Below are 19,932 nucleotides of genomic sequence, written 5' to 3'. Positions count from 1 at the left end.
GCTATCGATACTTGGCTACTCATTCATTGCGGCTGCAGGCCGAGCAGAAGTACGGAAAAGCGAGTTTTGTAAGTGTTGAATAAAAATAGTGACAGTGCTGAATATAAACTTAAACATGAACTCACTCATAAAAACTGCAGCTCTTTGCTGTATTCGTTGACAGTCTCTCTATGCTCATGGTTTTAAAAGTTATTAAATATTACGTAGGCTAGTAGCCTACTTGGCTGTGGCCAGGCTCATGGAAGCTCGGTAGCCACTAGCCACGGTGATTTGAGCTATCGGATTGAGCAGCGCTGTAAGATGCACTCGATTTAGTCACAGAATTGCCGGTTCGCCGGGTAGGCAGAGTTGTCTCATGGGAACACTTCGCTTACCCGGTGCGCAGGACTTTTGAATCAAGTGCACCTACCGTTATAAACTCAACACGACTTCAATAAAGGTGAGCAAGCCTTTATCATTCGTTGGCTTTTCTACAGAAATATTTGGTGATCGACTTGGAATGCCTTGAAGATCGAACGGTTTGCGACCACTGTGCTAGGGCATACTTAGGTAGAAGGCAAGAAATCTGTAGCAATAGTATGTCTTCCCAAACTGATTATCTAAAAAAAGATATATATATACTTAAATATATTATTTCAGTATTTAGAAGTATGTATGTGATAAATATACTTTAGTATATCTAAATGATCTAAATTGGAAGAATTTGAAATACATTTAATGCATTTAATGTCAACTTTAATGGTGTTTTATTAGCATTTAAGTATATTAAATATATTTACAATTATCTAAATTGGGACAATTTTTTCTTCAATCAATCAATCATTCAATCAAATATATTTATAAAGCCTTTTTAACATCAGCAGATGTCACAAAGTGCTTATACAGAAAGCCAGCCTAAAACCCCAACCTGCAAGCAATGCAGATGTAGAAGCATTGTGGCTAGGAAAAACTGCCTAGAAAGGCTGGAAGGAACCTAGGAAGGAACCTAGGAAAGAACCTAGGAAGGAACCAGGCTCTAAGGGATGGCCAGTCTTTTTCTGTTGTCCGGGGTGGTGATTATAAAACCTATAAGATTATAAGTACCATTAAGGCCAGATTGTTCTTCAAGATGTTCAAATGTTTATAGATGACCAGCAGGGTCAAACAATAATCACAGTGGTTGTGAAGGGTCCAACAGGTCCACACATCAGGAGTAAATGTCAGTTGGCTTTTCATAGCCGAGCATTCAGACAAAGTTTTTTATAACTAAACCAAGATAGACCACAGCTTGACATGAAAAGCCAACTGTTTTTATTTTTTATTTCACCTTTATTTAACCAGGTAGGCCAGTTGAGAACAAGTTCTCATTTACAACTGTGACCTGGCCAAGATAAAGCAAAACAGTGCGACACAAACAACAGAGTTACACATGGGATAAAAACAACTTACAGTCAGTCACACAATAGAAAAGTCTATACAGTGTGTGCAAATGTAGTAAGATTAGGGAGGTAAGGCAATGAATAGGCCATAGTGGCGAAATAATTACAATTTAGCAATTAAACACTGGAGTGATAGATGTGCAGCAGATGAATCTGCAAGTAGAGATACTGGGGTGCAATAGACCAAAAAAATAAATAACAATATGGGGATGAAGTAGTTGTGTGGGCTATTTACAGATAGTGTACAGAACTCTTTTTTCTATTTCTGATGCAGATTGCGCTGAAAGTCCTGCCTCTCCCATCTCCCCATTGGTAGAAGCAGGTATTCACGTGCCATCTCCTCAGTGGTTATACCCATGTGGATGATTGAAAGACGAATTGTTTTGCCGGTTGTCATGGTAATACTATGAAAGTTTAGATAGCAATCACCATATAAATTCAAAGATGAAAAAGCCTGGAAGGAGGAGAGATGACTAGAAACGATTTGGTTGTCCGTTTTATGTGTGGATTAATTGGCGGAGTAGAAGAGCTTGTGCATTTCAGGTAAAATAACAACTCTCAATGTTTATATCCCAGGACAAATTAGCTAGCAACAGCAAGCTAGCTAAATAGGACAAATGAGCTAGCAAGTGCAAGCTAACTAGCTACATTGCCATACATATTTAATGCTTTTTGACCTGTCCCCAAATTAATGTAATTGGTTCAGTTTGTTTTGATATTTTAACCTGCATGTCGTGATCGCGTTTGGTGTAGGGGGACGCGCGCAGCCGGTTTGGGTTCCATGTTAGACCCGACGATGTATTTCTATGTACGACTTTAGCTAGCCGTTGCCATGAATTGTGAAAAATGTATTTGCCTAAGGTGTACGTGAACTTCCGACTTCAACTGTAAGTGTTCCTTTTGTCAAAGGTGGGAAAGGGCAGTGTGGAGTGTAATTGAGATTGCGTCATCTGTTGGGTCTTTATGCAAATTGGAGTGGGTTTCCGGGATGATGGTGTTGATGTGAGTCATGACCAGACTTTCATGGCTGCTGACGGTAGCTACGGGGCAGTAGTCATTTAAGCCGGTTACCTTCACTTTCTTGGGCACAGGGACAATGGTGGTCTGTTTGAAAAATGTTGGTATGACAGACTCAGACAGGGAGAGGTTGAAAATTGTAATTGTAATTTACAGTTCAAGTCGGAAGTTTACATACACCTTTGCCAAATACATACTGGAATTGTGATACAGTGAATTGTGTGAAATATCTGTGTGTAAACAATTGTTGGAAAAATTACTTGTAACATGCACAAAGTAGATGTCCTAAATTACTTGCCAAAACTATAGTTTGTTAACAAGAAATTTGTGGAGTGGTTGAAAAACGAGTTTAAATGACTCCAACCTAAGTGTATGTAAACTTCCGACTTCAACTGTAACTTGTCTGGTAGGCTTGTGTCAATGGGCAGCTCTCGGCTGTGCTTCCCTTTGTAGTCCCTAATAACTTTGCAAGCCCTGACACATCCGACGAGCGTCGGAGCCGGTGCCGTAGAATTCAATCTTCGTCCTGTATTGACGCTTTGCCTGTTTGTTGGTTAGTCTGAGGGCACAGCGGGATTTCTTATAAGCGTCCAGATTAGTGTCCTGCTCCTTGAAAGCGGCAGCTCTAACCTTGCGGATGTTGCCTGTAACCCATGGCTTTTGGTTGGTATACGTACGTACGGTCACTGTGGGGACGTCGTCGTCAATGCACTTATTGATGAAGCCGGTGACTGAGGTGGTGTACTCCTCAATGCCATTGGATGAATCCCAGAACATATTCCAGTCTGTGCTATTAGAACAGTCCTGTAGCGTAGCATCCCCATCATCTGACCACTTCCACATTGAGCGAGTCACTGGTACTTCCTGCTTTAGTTTTTGCTTTTAAGCAGGAATCAGGAGGATGGAATTATGGTCAGATTTTCCAAATGGAGGGCGAGGGAGAGCTTTGTTCGCGTCTCTGTGTGTAGAGTAAAGATGGTCTAGAGATTATTTTCCTCTGGTTGCACATGTGACATGCTGGTAGAAATTAGGTAAAATTAATTTAAGTTTACCTGCATTAAAGTCCCCGTCCACTTACAGTTAGTTTCTTAACAGGTGCATGTTTGTCAACAATTGGAGCAAAGCTCTGCAGCATTTGTGAATATTTGATCAATACAAGTGGATGTCACAGATAGAACACTATTGGTATGCACTCTAGTAGGTTGAGTGATAACCTGGGTGATATTTCAGGCATTAGTCACAGTTAGAATCTACCTCTTGAGAGGAAAGCTAGTTGTTAACCAGTCAATCTTCAGGTCACCCAGAAAATAGACCTTTCTGTTACCATCAGAAACCTTATCATGCATTGCACACATATTATCCAAACACGGACTTGTTAGCACTTGGTGGCCTATAGCAGCACTCCAAAAGAAGATGCTTTAGATTACATTTACATTTAAGTCATTTAGCAGACGCTCTTATCCAGAGCGACTTACAAATTGGTGCATTCACCTTATGACATCCAGTGGAACAGTAGTGCATCTAAATCTTTTAAGGGGGGGCAGGTGATGAGGCAGGTGAACCTGCAACCACAACACTTCAACAACATTTGACATGAGATCCTCTCTAAACTTTAGAGGAATATCTAATCTAACATAATAAACTTTCTACCTGTACTGTTTGAAATTGGATTTCAAAGCTTTTGTTGATAACCATCCCATTGTTTCATCAGTGAATGTTACTTTATCCACGTATTGACTTGGTTATCTCTGTCTATTAATGTAGCACAGAGCTGTATGAAGAAGAGGGAAGGCCATGTCTGAGATGAAATCCCGAAGTTCGGACATCTGTCCCAAATGCAGCATCCGCAGCTGGAGTGCCGACGGCTACGTGTGGAGCTGCAAGAAACGCTCCCGGAGTTCCCGAAACGATCCGGGCCTTCGGGGTCCGGAGGGGGTAGGGCCGATGGAGGAGCAAGGAGCGCGTTCCACCTCATGTCCGCGGAGACGGAGAGAGAAGAAGTGTAGCTGTACCATAATGGGGGATGTCGACATAGATGTCCCTGTCGGAAAGCCCTTTCTAGGCGCTCTCTCCGGCAGAAGTTCCAGGATGCAGTGGGTCAGTGTTTCCCTCTCCGCACTGACCATCGCCACCACCACCACGGCTGCCCAACGGGGGCCTACCAGGGGGCCTTTTCTGTGCTCCTCTGGTCCAAGCGTCCGATCCATGTCACGGAGCTCATGCAGGACAAGTGCCCCTTCTCGTCCAAGTCAGAGCTGGCCCACTGCTGGCACCTCATCAAGAAGCATGCCACCCACCCCAGCGCCATTGTGGGCCTAGAGGTTGCCCAAGCCGCCAAGGCTGCACAGGCTGCTGGCAAAGAACCAGTCCCGTCCCCTTCCACATCCCCGCCTTCGACACCTCTTTCATGGGAGGGCATCTGCTTGAGTAGGCCCCTGAGCCTTGAGGACTGGGACCTCTCCCATCCGCATGGCAGAGCAGCCTATGGTGGCAACCATACAGATTATATCCTAGTCCCTGACCTCCTGCAGATCAACAACAGCCCGTGTTACTGGGGAGTTCTGGACCGCTTCCAGGCAGAAGAGCTCCTGGAAGGACAGCCCGAGGGCACCTTCCTCCTCCGTGACTCGGCCCAGGACAAGTTCCTCTTCTCCGTCAGCTTCCGCCGCTATAGCCGCTCCCTCCATGCGCGTATCGAGCAGAACGGCAAGCGCTTCAGCTTCGATGGCCGCGATCCATGCATGTACCGGGACCCGAGCGTGACGGGCCTGCTCCGGCACTACAGCGACCCAGCCACATGCCTCTTCTTCGAGCCCCTCCTGTCCCGCCCTCTGGCCCGGACTTTCCCATTCACCCTGCAGCACCTGTGTCGCGCAGTGATCTGTAGCTGCACTACGTACCAGGGCATCAAGATCCTTCCACTGCCTCATCAGCTCAGGGACTATCTTAGACAGTACCACTACAAGTGCAATGGGGCTTGTGCAGTGTAAAACAATGACAATTTCTGACTTCATAATTATAGTCCCATGGGTTACTACTCTTCAATATTGACCATGTTTCATTGGTTTTTAGAGACTTGTGAATACCCTGACTGCTACAGTGCCTTCAGAAAGTATTCACACCCATACACTTTTTACACATTTTGTTCTGTTAAAATTGAGAGTTTGTGTCACTGGCCTACACACAATATCAAATAATGTCAAAGTGGAATTATGTTTTTAGAAATGTTTACAAATTAATTAAAAATGAAAAGCTGAAATGTCTTGAGTCAATAAGTATTCAACCCCTGGCAAGCCTAAATAAGTTCAGGAGAAACAATTTGCTTAACAAGTCACATAATAAGTTGCATGGACTCACTGTGTGCGGTAATAGTGTTTGACATGATTTTTGAATGACTACCTCATCTCTGTACCCCACATATAAAGTACAATTATCTTTAAGGTCCCTCAGTCGAGCAGTACATTTCAAACACAAATTCAACCACAAAGACCAGGGAGATTTTCCAATGCCTTGCAAAGAAGGGCACCTATTGGTAGATGGGTAAAAAAAAAGCAGACATTGAATATCCCTTTGAGCATTATGAAGTTCTTAATTAAAATTTGGATGGTGTATCAATACATCCAGTCACTACAAAGATACAGGCATCCTTCCTAACCTAGTTACCGGAGCGGAAGGAAACCGCTCAGGTATTTCACCATGTGGCCAATAGTGACTTTAAAACAGTTACAGAGTTTAATGGCTGTGATAGTTTTCTCCTGAGGATGGATCAACAATATTGTAGTTACTCCACAATACTAACCTAAATGACAGAGTGAAATGTAGGAAGCCTGTAAAGAATAAAAATGTTCCAAAACATGCATCCTGTTTGCAACATGGCACTAAAGTAAAACTGCACAAAATGTGGCAAAGAAATGAACTTTATGTCCTGAATACAAAGTGTTATGTTTGGGGCAAACCCAACACAACACATCACTGAGTACCACTCTTCATATTTTCAAGCATGGTCATGGTTACATCGTGTTATCGGCAAGGAGTAGGGATTTTCTTACCAAGATGACATTGAATGTTCCTATGTGTCCTAGTTACAGTTTTGGCTTAAATCGTCTTGAAAATCTATGGCAAGACTTGAAAATGGCTGTCTAGCAATGATCAACAACCACTTTGACAGAGCTTGACGAATGTTAAAGATAAAATAAAAGTATTCTACAATCCAGGTGTACAAAACTCTTAGAGACGCACCCAGAAAGACTTACAGCTTTAATAGCTGCCAATGGTGATTCAAACATGTATTGACTCAGGGTGTGAATACCTCTGTAAATTTGATATTTTAGAATTTGATTGCATGTTACAGTGAATGATTGTAGTCGTAAGTATTGTAAATGCTAGGAGGAACTGCATCTGGTTTGAAAGCGATCTCTTCTGGATAATGTAGCCTAACTTCCCGATACAATAATCCTTGCCTCCTCACAGTGACTGCTGTAGATGTGGAGTATGATAACACACAGAAACACTTTAGTGTATTTTATTATGTACATTTACACATATAGTGCAATATGTGAGGACTGTTTATAAAAGTAGTTTCATGGCCTAAATGTGGTCCTCGTTTTTATACAGAACTTCGATTTTCAGGCTTATTGCTGGAGGATGCAGAGGGATGCAGTCTTATCTGACGCCACAAGATGGCGATATAAATGCACTGTTCATACTCAAGGTATGGTTTACTCATGCATTGCAAGTGGGTTAAGGCATTCTAATCATACAATACCGTACTTTACAGTCTCTCTTAGTAATACATAGTACAGCATATTGATGACCGGTATTCACCTCCTGGTATTCGTGTCTTAGTGGCTGACACAGTTTCGTTTCTAAAGTCTGTCTGTCTTGGTTGACACAACATTTCATGTTGTTTTTCAGCCCCAGCATAGTACATACAATGGATACTGTTTCATATTAGCCCTGTATAGAGAGCACAAATACCCCAGTGATATATTGAGTCATGGTCTTCATAATATTGCTTCCTCAAAATGCTAAAATTGTCAACCACCGAAGCAGCCTTTATTTAATATCATTCACTGCATGGATACTGCAGGCTACTTCTCAATACAAACAATCAATGCTCCATCATCATACCTATTTTTTGTGACATTCTATTTTGCAGAACTAACTCTTTTTGTTTTCCCAAGTCGAGAACCTGTTGTCACATCAACAAAACGAATATCCTCGGTCTTGTAGAAAAGCACTTCTGTCTTCACACTTAACCACCTCTTTCACTGATCTCTAAGACAATTTAATGGTTTGGAAATATTTGCCTTTCAAGTGTGGGGAAACAATTCCTAGTGCTCTCTACAAATGGCACCTTTAAATGTAATCTCTATCCAGAGATATGGAAAGATAAGAAATAAATGGTACTGTATATTCTCCCTCTCTATCCTAATTCATGTCATTTGTTTATTTAGGGGTAATTTATCTTACACACTCTTAAGTGTTGTCCTTCTGCAACTGAAGGTTGATGGGAGATTAAACAGCAGTAGTATAGTAGACTATTGTTCAAAGCTGATCAACATGTGATGCATGAACTAGTTAGGGGTAGCATCCCTATTTTCCACCCTTATCCCTAAGCACACTTCCCGCCAGGGATTTAACAATGGTGGAAACTCCCTCCAGCCAATGCTTATACCAAACTAATGCTTTAAAATCTGTGTGGGAAGTGTGCACACTTTGGGTGAAGGATAGAGAATTAGGACGCAGACAATGTTTCTAGATGATGAAAATAAGTGGCTTCTCAATGACAGAGATGCAGGAGGCATACTTATTGATCTGTCCACACCACAGAAATTAAATGCTAATGTGTCTAAGATGATCCAGTTATCATTGCAGCAAGAACCCATTCAAAGCTTAACATTAGCTATATGTTTCCATTAACTTGTCCAGTAATTTTTTGACGACATTTAGAAAGTTTGCATAGAAAATAGAATAAAAAACACAGACGTAAATTGAACATCTATTTTTATAAAGGGAAAGTCAGCCACGTTGGAAATAACGTTGATTCAACCATTGTATGCCCAGTGGGGATAATTGCCTGCTACGGTGTGTTTCCATTGAACTGTGTGTCTTGTGTCGATAAAAACAGCTGGACGTAATGATGTCATACCCCAAAAAAACAAATGAGTGTTGAATTAAAGTGAAGTGGTTGAAGTGTTTCCATTATCCATTTAGGCAAATGGCACATTAATAGATTGGTGACATTCTGTATGCCCTTCCACCTATCTGTTTCATGTCTCTGGTAGCCCGGAAAAGCCAGCATGGATAGAATGCAAGAATCAAAATAAAAACAATTATGAAAATATGTCAATCATTATTTGAATGTTGGTAACCCATTGCATAAAAGTGATAATGCTCTAGAAGCCGGTGTTTGGAGGATATATTGGCACGGGTGTTGTTAGGCCAGAAACGAAGCCGTGCCAATATATCCTCCTAACACCGGCTTCAAGGGCATTATCACTTTTATGCAATGGGTTACCAACATTCAAATAATGATTGACATATTTTCATATTTTTTTATTTTGATGAATTTATTCATAATATTTCATCCTTCCACAAGATATAGTCCTGAGACAAATCTAGGGTTGCTACCCAATCCAGCTGGTCATTCATTCTATCGGTTCCATTGCTAGAGACGCGACCCAATCGTTCAGACTTTTTGTTCTGTATCTATAGACGCGACCCAGTCATTCATTCTAAATTTTCCATTGCCATACTGGCTACCAACGTTCTTATCCCCTTGCTTGCTAGCTAGCCAACTATGGCTAACTTAGTCCATGCACTGAGCTCTCCCCAAGGCCAAACAATCAACACTTCTTATTATTAGTTCAATGGATTGTGGTCAGTAACCCCATATGAGGTTATTGTGTAGGTAGGCCTACTGTTACAATACTATTTAAAATAATCTATCAGCAAGTAGCCTAGCCTGCGATTACAAGCAAATCAATGAAGCCAATAGTGGGTTCAGCTATATTGTTATTGAAACAATGTAGGCTTGATGACCTTTTTAACCAATAAGAAAGATGTCAAAAGACTTAGTCTAAAATGTGTATTTGCTTCAGTAGGCTAAGTGACTGAAATGCATTAGAAAGGTATTGGACATTTCAGGGAAGCTCATCAGGTAGGCTATAGGCCTTGTGTGTGTGTGTGTGTGTGTGTGTGTGTGTGAAGAAGAAATGCATTCCTTTCAATTGCTATAATGATCATAAGCACTCACCTCAATTTAGCAAACATTTTCCAAACTAATTGTAATCAAATATCCAAACGGAGATTCAGTGAAAACAACAAAAATCTGACAATGGTTGATTTATCAAGACACGTTTCCATGCTTTTTTGAAAGCAGCACAATGACGCTGTCCTAATCAAAACGGTGCTGGAATTATCAGTTGACCACACATGGCAATTGCTTTTAATTTATTATGACCAGTGTTGTAGTGTTTTTTTTTTTGCCTACCGGAGCAACATTTTTTATTGTTAGTATGTCATAATTTCTGAATGAAAGTTGGTACCGACATGTTGTCTAATGTATAAAATCTTTTTAGAATATACACTACCGATCAAAAGTTTGGGGTCACTTAGAAATGTCCTTGTTTTTGAAAGAAAAGCACATTTTTTGTCCTTAAAATAACATCAAATTGACAGGAATACGTACAGTGTAGACATTGTTAATGTTGTAAATTACTAGTGTAGCTGGAAACCGGCAGATTTTTTTATGGAATATCTACATAGGCGTACAGAGGCCCTTTATCAGCAACCATCACTCCTGTGTTCCAATGGCATGTTGTGTTAGCTAATCCAAGTTTATAATTTCAAAAGGCTAATTGATCATTAGAAAACCCTTTTGCAATTATGTTAGCACAGCTGAAAACTGTTGTTCTGATTAAAGAAGCAATACAACTGGCCTTCTTTAGACTAGTTGAGTATGTGGAGCATCAGCATTTGTGGGTTCGATTACAGGCTCAAAATGGCCAGAAACAAATAACTTTCTTCTGAAACTCATCAGTATATTCTTGTTCTGAGAAATGAAGGCTATTCCATGTGAGAAATTGCCAAGAAACTGAAGATCTCGTGCAACGCTGTGTGCTACTCCCTTCACAGAACAGCTCAAACTGGCTCAATCCAGAATAGAAAGAGGAGTGAGAGGCCCCGGTGCACAACTGAGCAAGAGGACAATTACATTAGAGTGTCTAGTTTGAGAAACAGATGCCTCGAAGTCCTCAGCTGACAGCTTCATTAAGTAGTACCTGCAAAACACCAGTCTCAACGTCAACAGTGAAGAGGCGACTCCAGGATGCTGGCCTTCTAGGCAGAGTTGCAAAGAAAAAGCCATATCTCAGACTGGCCAATAAAAATAAAACATTAAGATGGGCAAAAGAGCATAGACACTGGACAGAGGAACTCTGCCTAGAAGGCCAGCATCCCGGAGTCGCCTCTTCACTGTCGGAGCTTGCGCACAGATCGTGCATGCTGCGACGGACGCTGAGACGTCAGGAACTACAGTAGGCCACCAAAAGCGTTGTTGCACAAAGGCCAGGGTCCAACGGGAGCCTGGGTGGCAGGCGAGCTTGGAGGAGTGGGCCTACTCCAGGACCGAAGAGCGGACAGCGTCAGGAACAAACATCCGGTTTTCTGGGTACCCTACCCCCAGGGTTCGGCTGGGAACTCTGCACCTTATGAACCTGCTTCCATATTCCCCAGCTGAGTGCCATCGCCAGGTACGAGGTGGGAAGGATGGTCTCGGGTTCCGGGGGTGTAGCCGCAGGGCTATAGCGGCGTGACGGCGCATCCGGCTTGACATTCTTGGATCCCAGTCAGTATGAGAGGGAGAAGTTGAAATGGGTGAAAAGCAGGGCCAACCTAGCTTGCCTGGAATTGAGACGCTTGGCGGTGCAGAGATATTCCAGGTTCTTGTGGTCTGTTCACACAATGAACAGATGTTCCGCCCCCTCCAGCCAGTGCCTCCACTCTTCCAACAGCTGGGAGCCATGTGAACGGAAACTTGGGAGAGGTGGGTGCAGACAGGGGGGATGCCAGGGTGCTATATCCCTGGATAAAGCGGCAATAAAAGTTTGAATCTCAGGAAACGTTGCGGTTGCACTCTGGATGTAGGCTGGAGCTAATCCACCACTGCTCTCACCTTCCCGGAATCCATCTGTACACTCCCTGCAGTGATGATGTAACCCAGGAAGGGGAATTCGCACTTCTCTGGCTTCAAAAAAAGCTGCTTCTCCAGGAGGTGTTGGAGAATCTGTCGGATGTAAAGCACGTGTTCTTGGGAAGAGCGGGAGAAAATGAGGTCGTCAAGATAGACGAAGACAAATCAGTTCAACATGTTGCGGAGAACATAATTCACCAGAACTTAGAACACTGGTAAGGCAAAATGGCATGACCAGATAGTCGTAGTGACCGCTGGCCGTGTTGAAGGCATTCTTCCACTCGTCCCCCTCCCGTATCCGCACCAGGTGGTAGGCGTTCTGTAGGTCCAGCTTGGAGAACACGGTGGCCCCCTGGAGCAGCTCGAAGGCCGAGGAGATGAGTGGTAGCAGGTAGTGGTTCTTTACCATGATGTCGTTGAGGCCCCAGTAGTCGATGCACGGGCACAGGGTTTTGTCCTTCTCCACAAGGAAGAACATTGTGCCGGCGGGGGAGGCAGAAGGACGGATAAACCCTGCAGCTAGGGAGTCCTTAATGTAGGTATCCATTACCTTAGTCTACGAACCCGACAGAGAGTACAGTTGTCCCCGGGGCGGAGTGATGCCTGGGAGAAGGTCTATCCCGCAGTCATAGGGTCTGTGCGGCAGAAGCAAAGTGGCCCAGGCCTTACTGAACACCTGGAAGTCCTGGTACTCTGCGGGAATGGCGGAGCGGTCCGGGGCAACTTCTGAGCCCTCAAGAAAACTTCCCGGAGCAGGCTGTGCTGATCTCAGGCAATGAGAATGTTAGAACGGGCTCCAGCCCATGATGGCACCAGCAGACCAGTCAATAAGGGGATTGTGTCGCTGGAGCCAAGAGAATCTCAATACCACGAGAACTTGAGAAAACTTAATAAGCAGGAATTGGATCGTCTCGCTGTTGTTCCCTGACATACATAGGTTGATGGGGATGGTATTGTGGGTGACCTAGCCTATAGAACGTCCATCCTGCTTTCTAACATCCTTGGGTAAGGGATACCCAGCTTGGAGTAGGGATTCCCAGCTCAGACGCCAGGGTAGCTCTCATCGGTCCCAGAGTCGATGAGTACCCAGAGAGATTTCGACTGGTTCCTCCACAGCAAGATGACATGAAAAGGGTTGTGAGTAAGGGGAGAGGAAAAGTTCTCCATATGGTCCACCAGAGTACTCACTCTTACCGGTGAGCCTGGTCTTTTAGTGGACAGGTGGCCACGAAATTACCAGTAGTCTCGCAATACAGGCAACTCTTCGTGGGAAGCCTGTACAGCCGTTCAGCTGGGGACAGCCTAGCTCTGCCTAGTTGCATCGGCTCGGGATGAGGTGAATTGGCAGACTTAGAAGACTCTCGGGGAACTCGGGTAGCCTCGGGTTCTCTCGGCAACAGAGCCATCAAGGACTTCTGGGATGTCTTGGAGGCGAGATGGAAGCTTTGGGCGGGCAAGTGAAATCGAACCTCCTTTCCTTCCTTCACTCCTGTAGTCACTCATCGATCCGAATGGTCAAGGCGATGAGTGAGTCGAGAACCGTCGGTAGTTCCCGGGCTGCAAGCTCTTCCTTCACTTCCTCCGATACTCCGTGCAGGAACATGTCGAACACTGCCTGCAACCCGGAAGCGCTCTCAGCTGCCAACGTGCAGAAATCCATCGCATAGTCTGCCACACTGCGGGAGTCTTGCCAAAGCTGGAGTAACTTCCAGGCAGCCTCTCTCCCGGGCAATGGAGCATCGGAAACTTTCTTCACCTCCGCCACGAAATCATTCAGACTGAAGCATACGGCCGACTGTTGTTCCCATACTGCCGTAGCCCAGGTGAGAGGGTGAAGATATACGCTATCCTAGAATCCAAGGGGAAGGAGGAGGGCTGCAGCTCGATGATGAGGGAACACAGAGAGAAACGCCTGACAGGTACCCGACTCTCCATCAAAGCGTTCCGGGAGAGGTAAGCAGGGTTCCCGGGAAATCGGGGGTGGCCGGGGAGGCCGGGGAGGCGGCACTGCTAACAGCCGGGTTACTGAGGGACTGGGAAGTTACCGTTGTGATAGGCTGCCTAACAGACAACCCGCGGAATTGCTCTAGCAATGTGTTCAACTCTCAGTCATGGCATTCAGCCAAGGTCTGGAACCCTTCCATAAGACCACGAAGCAACTCCTTGTGCCTTCCAATGGTGGCTCCTTGGGAGGAGATGGCATTGCGGAGCTGGTCCAAGTCATGGCCAGTTCGTACTCTCACATTTCAGGAGAAGACCCAGATGCAGACAGTGTCGAAGTAACAAAAATGTATTACCAGAACAGGGGGCAGGCAAAACGACAGTAATCCAGATCAGAGTCCATAAGGTACAGAACCGCAGGCAGTCTCGGAGTCAGGGCAGCAGAGGTCAATAATCCAGGGTGGTGTGACAAGGTACAGAATGGCAGGCAGGCTCAGCGTCAGGGAAGGCAGAATGGTCAAAACCGGGAAAACTAGAAAGACAGGAGCAAGGGGAAAACCGCTGGTAGGCTTGACGAACTGGCAACAGACAAACAGAGAACACAGATATAAATACACTGGGGATAATGGGGAAGATGGGCGACACCAGGAGGGTGTGGAGACAAGCATAAAGACAGGTGAAACAGATCAGGGTGTGACAATTGGAGATTGATTGCATGATTACCGTGCCCTTAACCACCCTTAACCACCATGTGAAGTTCATCTTAACTTTATAGGCAGATAAAATACGTTTTCATGCTTTTTGACGTCGTGGTGGTATAACACGATATCATCCAAGTTTACTTTGATATGACGTTATTATTTCAATATTTGTGCATAAAGGAATTTCCACCGCCAGACACAAGAAGATTCCACCATGTTGAACAAATAAATCCACAGCTCTATGTTATTTTTACCATGATTGAACCAGGTTATTAAGTCATTAACCCCCTAAAGTCGATGTCCGTGCCCCCACAGAAATCTAATTAGCAAAATAAAAACATCTATCAGTTTAAGCTATCTGTTTTCTTTGCATTGGATGGGTCTCGCACTTCCGCATTGGCGGTGAAAGGTGACAGAGCTAGTGCGGTGTTTGTCAGACCATGAGACATCCCGAAAATTGGTCCAAAATCGTCTGTAGTGTCCGAACAGTTTGGCCTACGAACTATTACTATTAACTAGTATTTCTGTCTGTAATAAAGCCCCTTTGTGGGGAAAACTATGAAATAACACATGTGGAATCATGTAGTAACCAAAAAAGTGTTAAACAAATCAAAATATAGATTCTTCAAAGTTGTCACCTTTTGCCTTGATGACAGCTTTGTACACTCTTGGCATTCTCTCAACCAGCTTCACCTGGAATGCTTTTCCAACAGTCTTGAAGGAGTTCACACATATGCTGAGCACTTGTTGGCTGCTTTTCCTTCACACTGTGGTCCAACTCATCCCAAACCATGTCAATTGGGTTGAGGTCGGCTGATTGTGGAGGCCAGGTCATCTGATGCAGCACTCCATCACTCTCCTCCTTGGTCAAATAGCCCTTACACAGCCTGGAGGAGTGTTGGGTCATTGTTCTGTTGAAAAACAAATGATAGTCCCACTAAGCACAAACCAGGTGGGATGGCGTATTGCTGCGGAATGCTGTGGTAGCCATGCTGGTTAAGTGTGCTTTGAATTCTAAATAAATCACAGACAGTGTCACTAGTAAACACCCCCACACCATCACACCTCCTCCATGCTTCAGGGTGGGAACCACACATGCAGAGATCATCTGTTCACCAACTCTGCATCTCACAAAGACACGGTGGTTGGAACCAAAAATCTCAAATTTGGACAGATTTCCACCAGTCTTGCTCGTGTTTCTTGGCCCAAGCAAGTTTCTTCTTATTATTGTTGTCCTTTAGTAGTGGCTTCTCTGCAGCAGTTTGACCATGAAGGCCTGATTATCACAGTCTCCTCTGAACAGTTGATGTTGAGATGTGTCTGTTACTTGCTTATTCCAATTATTGATTAACATGGACCTGAGTGTTAGAACTGTTAAGGCCCCATGTATTGATGAAGAATTCAAAAACTGTATGGTTGAAAGAGATGGGGCAAAACTAGTGGCTAAGAAGTCTGCCTGCACATCTGACTGGCTGACTTACTGCAAATTGAGAAATGATGTGACTAAACTGAATAAAAAGAAGAAGAAACTGTATTATGAAGCCAAGCTCAATGATATAAAGAATGATGGAAAAAAAACTTTGGGGTACTTTAAATTAAATTATGGGTAGAAAGACAAAATTAGGCAGGAAATGCCAACAATGAACACTGAGCCATCATATTCATAAAAAAATATGGACATTGAATATCCCTTTCAGCATGGTGAAGTTATTAATTACACTTTGGATGGCGTATCAATACACCCAGTCACTACAAAGATACAAGCTTAATTCCAAACCCAGTTGCAGGAGGAAGGAAGCCACTCAGGGATTTCACCATGAGGCCCATGGTGATGTCAAAACAGTTAAATACTTTAATGGTTGTGATAGGAGAAAACTGAGGACGGATCAACAACGTACTGATACTGTTTGGTTTCTGAGCTTTAACAATTATTAATCATAGTTATAAAAGAGACATGAAGGGTGCTATAATGAAGCTTGGGAGGGGCTGAGTGCAGGGATAATGGTCACATGTCGCAATACCGATAAGGGGAGGAACTGTTTAAGGCCCATATCACTCAGCTCCCTGACTAGCAATAATGATGCAATGTTTAGCGATAAGGAGGAGACTTCACCCAAAGTGGGGTATGTATACTACCACGAGTGAAACCATGTCTATGTCTAATGCAGCTGTATTAATCCTCTGGGAAGAATAAACTTGGTTAAGATTTCATAGTGTCCGTTGAGTTTTTACATTGACTGACATAACAAGAGAAAAATTGCTGATGCACAACCAAATTTGGAAACTGCACCTTGTGTATTTTGCTATTCGAACTCGCAACAATATGTTGAGACGCCGATCTGAGTCATTTCGCCCCCCCCCCCAAAATAAAGCAACAGCTTATGCCTGGCGCTGGCCCTGAATGGGCCCACTAAACAACCATATCAACATTTTTGGACTTCTTACCGTGAACAGCTGTCGTATAACCTGGAGCGGAAGTGCTTGGTTTTCGCCAGGCATAATGGGACCCATGGCATCCAAAAAGTTGACTCCAGTTCGCCAAAAAGCACCTGGATGATCATTAAGACTCTTGGAAGAATGTTCTATGGACAGATGATTCAAAAGTATAACTTTTTGGACCACATCGGTCCCATTATGCCTGGAGAAAACCAAACACTGAATTCCACAGTAAGAACCTCATACCAACGGTCAAACATGGTGGTGGGCGTGTGATGGTTTGGGGATGGTTGGCTGCCTCAGGACCTGGACGACTTGCCTTAATAGAAGGAACCATGAATTCTGCTCTGTATCAGAGAATTCTACAGGAGAATGTCACGCCATCCATCTGTGAGCTGAAGCTGATGTCCAGCTGGATCATGCAGCAAGACAATGATCCAAAACACACAATCAGGTCTACATGAAAATGGCTAAAAAGCAACACATTTGAAGTGTTGGAACAGCCTAATCAAATTGCAGACCTAATCCCAATTGAGATGTCATGGCAGGACTTGAAATGAGCAGTTCATGCTTGAAACCCCACAAATGTTGCTGAGTTACAGCAATCCTGCATGGAAGATGGAGTTCCTCCACAGCGACGTGAGAGACTGATCAACAACTAAGTGTTTGGTTGGCGTCATTGCAGCTAAATATGGCACAACAAGTTATTGAGTGTAAGGGGTATTTACTTTTTCACACATGGGCTTTGAATGACTACCTCATCTCTGTACCCCACACATACAGTACATTACCTGTAAGGTCCCTCAGTTGGACAGTGAATATAAAACTTTGGTGTTTTACCCAATAAATTACTGGTAGTTTATACATATGGAGTGTGCGAATCTTTGTTTTTATAGAGCAGTTCATTTAAAAAGCAAATTCAACCAGAATGACCGGAGAAGGTTTTCCAATGCCTTGCAAAGAAGGGCACCTATTGGTAGATGGGTAAAAAGCAGATATTGAATATCCCTTTGAGCATGGTGAAGTGAATAATTACACTTTGGATGCAACTTAAGCCTATATTATACTTAAACTCTTCCAAATAAAACTATGGCGGAGCCGCAAAAGCACTTTTGTGCAAGGGTGTTTATTTACATCTTGATTCCGAAGAAAAACACTACTGCCACAAAAGTATACATTATGGGGGCAGCTAAACAGTGCTGCCCCATCAACAGCTTCAATGAAAAGGTCCCCCGTTGATCTGAAAGAGGCTCCTTTTGTAGGGGGTAGCCCCTCCCATCAGAACATTCTAAATTCAAATTAATCAAGCCATTACATACATCAAAGAATACGTTTTCCACTCAACTAAACATTTGTGACCGACCTGCTCGATTCGGTCTTATGTAGCAACTTTTGAAATTGTGTTTTTTACATTGGATAAAAGTAGAGAAAATGGTATATCATACACTCAGTGGTGTAAAAATACTTTAATGTGGAGTGTCAGAGTGTGCTCAGAGTGCGCTCGAGGCGTTTGTAAACTCAGAGCTTTGTTAGATTGTCCATTCGTAAATTCAGAGTGTTTTGCTCTTGGAGCGTTCAGAGCGCACACTGGACGCTCAGGCCGAGGGGTAGAGTTGATCCAAGCTTTCTGACCTAGTAACAGCAGTCAAGCACCCAAACTAACTGGCTACAACTTAATTATGTTGTTGTGCCAACGTTTACTGACACCGGCCATATTCAATGGCTGTTGAAGCGTTCGTAAATTCGTCAGTTTTTCTGCTCTCTGGCACACTAAGACTAAAGTGCTCTGAAATCGGAGTAGATAGCCATAGCGAATTTACCAGCTACGTCTACTGACAGTTGTTGCAGTGACATCATGAACATTCTACTGAAATGGTTACTTGCATAGTGGAGTTTTTTGTTTAGACATGTAGCTTCCTAGCTAAACAATGAACCATAATCACAACTCATTAAAATAAAAAATTGACGGCTGTCTACTTTGAGTTTGAAACAGCCCTAATCAGTTGTAGAACTGAATGCCTTCAACTGAAACGTGTCTTCTGCATTTAACCCAACCCCTCTGAATCAGAGAGGTGCGGGGGCTGCCTTAATCGACATCCACGTTTTCAGGGCCCGGGAAACAGTGGGTTAACTAAACTCAGACAAAAAAGAAACGTCCCTTTTTCAGGACCCTGTCTTTCAAAGATAATTCGTAAAAATCCAAATAACTTCACAGATCTTCATTGTAAAGGGTTTAAACACTGTTTCCCATGCTTGTTCAATGAACCATAAACAATTAATGAACATGCACCTGTGGAATGGTCTTTAAGACACTAACAGCTTACAGATGGTAGGCAATTAAGGTCACAGTTATGAAAACTTAGGACACTAAAGGAGGCCTTTCTACTGACTCTGAAAAACACCAAAAGAAAGATGTCCAGGGTCCCTGCTCATCTGCGTGAACGTTCCTTAAGCAGGCTGCAAGGAGGCATGAGGACTGCAGATGTGGCCAGGGCAATAAATTGCAATGTCCGTACTGTGAGACGCCTAAGACAGCGCTACAGGGAGACAGGATAGACAACTGGCTCATCCTCGCAGTGGCAGACCACATGTAACAACACCTGCACAGGATCGGTACGTCTGAACAATCAAGGCAGGTCCTCACCAGACATCATCGGCAACAACGTCACCTATGGGCACAAACCCACTGTCGCTGGACCAGAAAGGACTGGGGGTGATGGTCGGATTTGCATTTATTGTTGAAGGAACACCGAGGCCTGTACTCTGGAGCAGGATCGATTTGGAGGTGGAGGGTCCGTTATGGTCTGGGGTGGTGTGTCACAGCATCATTGGACTGAGTTTGTTGTCATTGCAGGCAATCTCAAAGCTGTACATTACAGGGATGACATCCTCCTCCCTCATGTGGTACCCTTCCTGCAGGCTCATCCTGACATGACCCTCCAGCATGACAATGCCACCAGCCATACTGCCTGTTCTGTGCAGGATTTCCTGCAAGACAAGAATGTCAGGGTTGTGGACCCTCCCAGGACTTCGTTAGCAGGTCCAGTGGTCCCTGTACTGGCCACAAATAGATTACTTTGAATGGCAAGAAACCCGTCGATTCCTGAGGCACCTCCCTGTAAGCATAAAGCTGTAAGGGTAACCACTTAACCACTTATCCCAGTCTTTGCCAGTGTCAGCCACAAACTTCCTCAGCATGTTCTCGAGCATTTGATTGAACCAC

General features: G+C 43.9%; 1 protein-coding gene across 1 annotated transcript; it reads left to right on the top strand.

The window, feature by feature from the left end:
• Window positions 1-1,836: 1,836 nt before the first annotated feature.
• Window positions 1,837-6,242, top strand: LOC115138920 (suppressor of cytokine signaling 4-like). The gene is given in 3 exon segments (XM_029676102.2): window positions 1,837-1,961; window positions 4,200-4,473; window positions 4,476-6,242. Coding segments are annotated over 2 exon segments (1,194 nt in total). The 5' UTR covers window positions 1,837-1,961; window positions 4,200-4,229; the 3' UTR covers window positions 5,426-6,242.
• The last annotated feature ends 13,690 nt before the right edge of the window (window positions 6,243-19,932 follow it).

This window comes from Oncorhynchus nerka, linkage group LG12 (assembly GCF_034236695.1).
Source record: "Oncorhynchus nerka isolate Pitt River linkage group LG12, Oner_Uvic_2.0, whole genome shotgun sequence".
Classification (NCBI taxonomy): domain Eukaryota; kingdom Metazoa; phylum Chordata; class Actinopteri; order Salmoniformes; family Salmonidae; genus Oncorhynchus; species Oncorhynchus nerka.
This window is presented reverse-complemented; position numbering and strand designations above follow the sequence as displayed.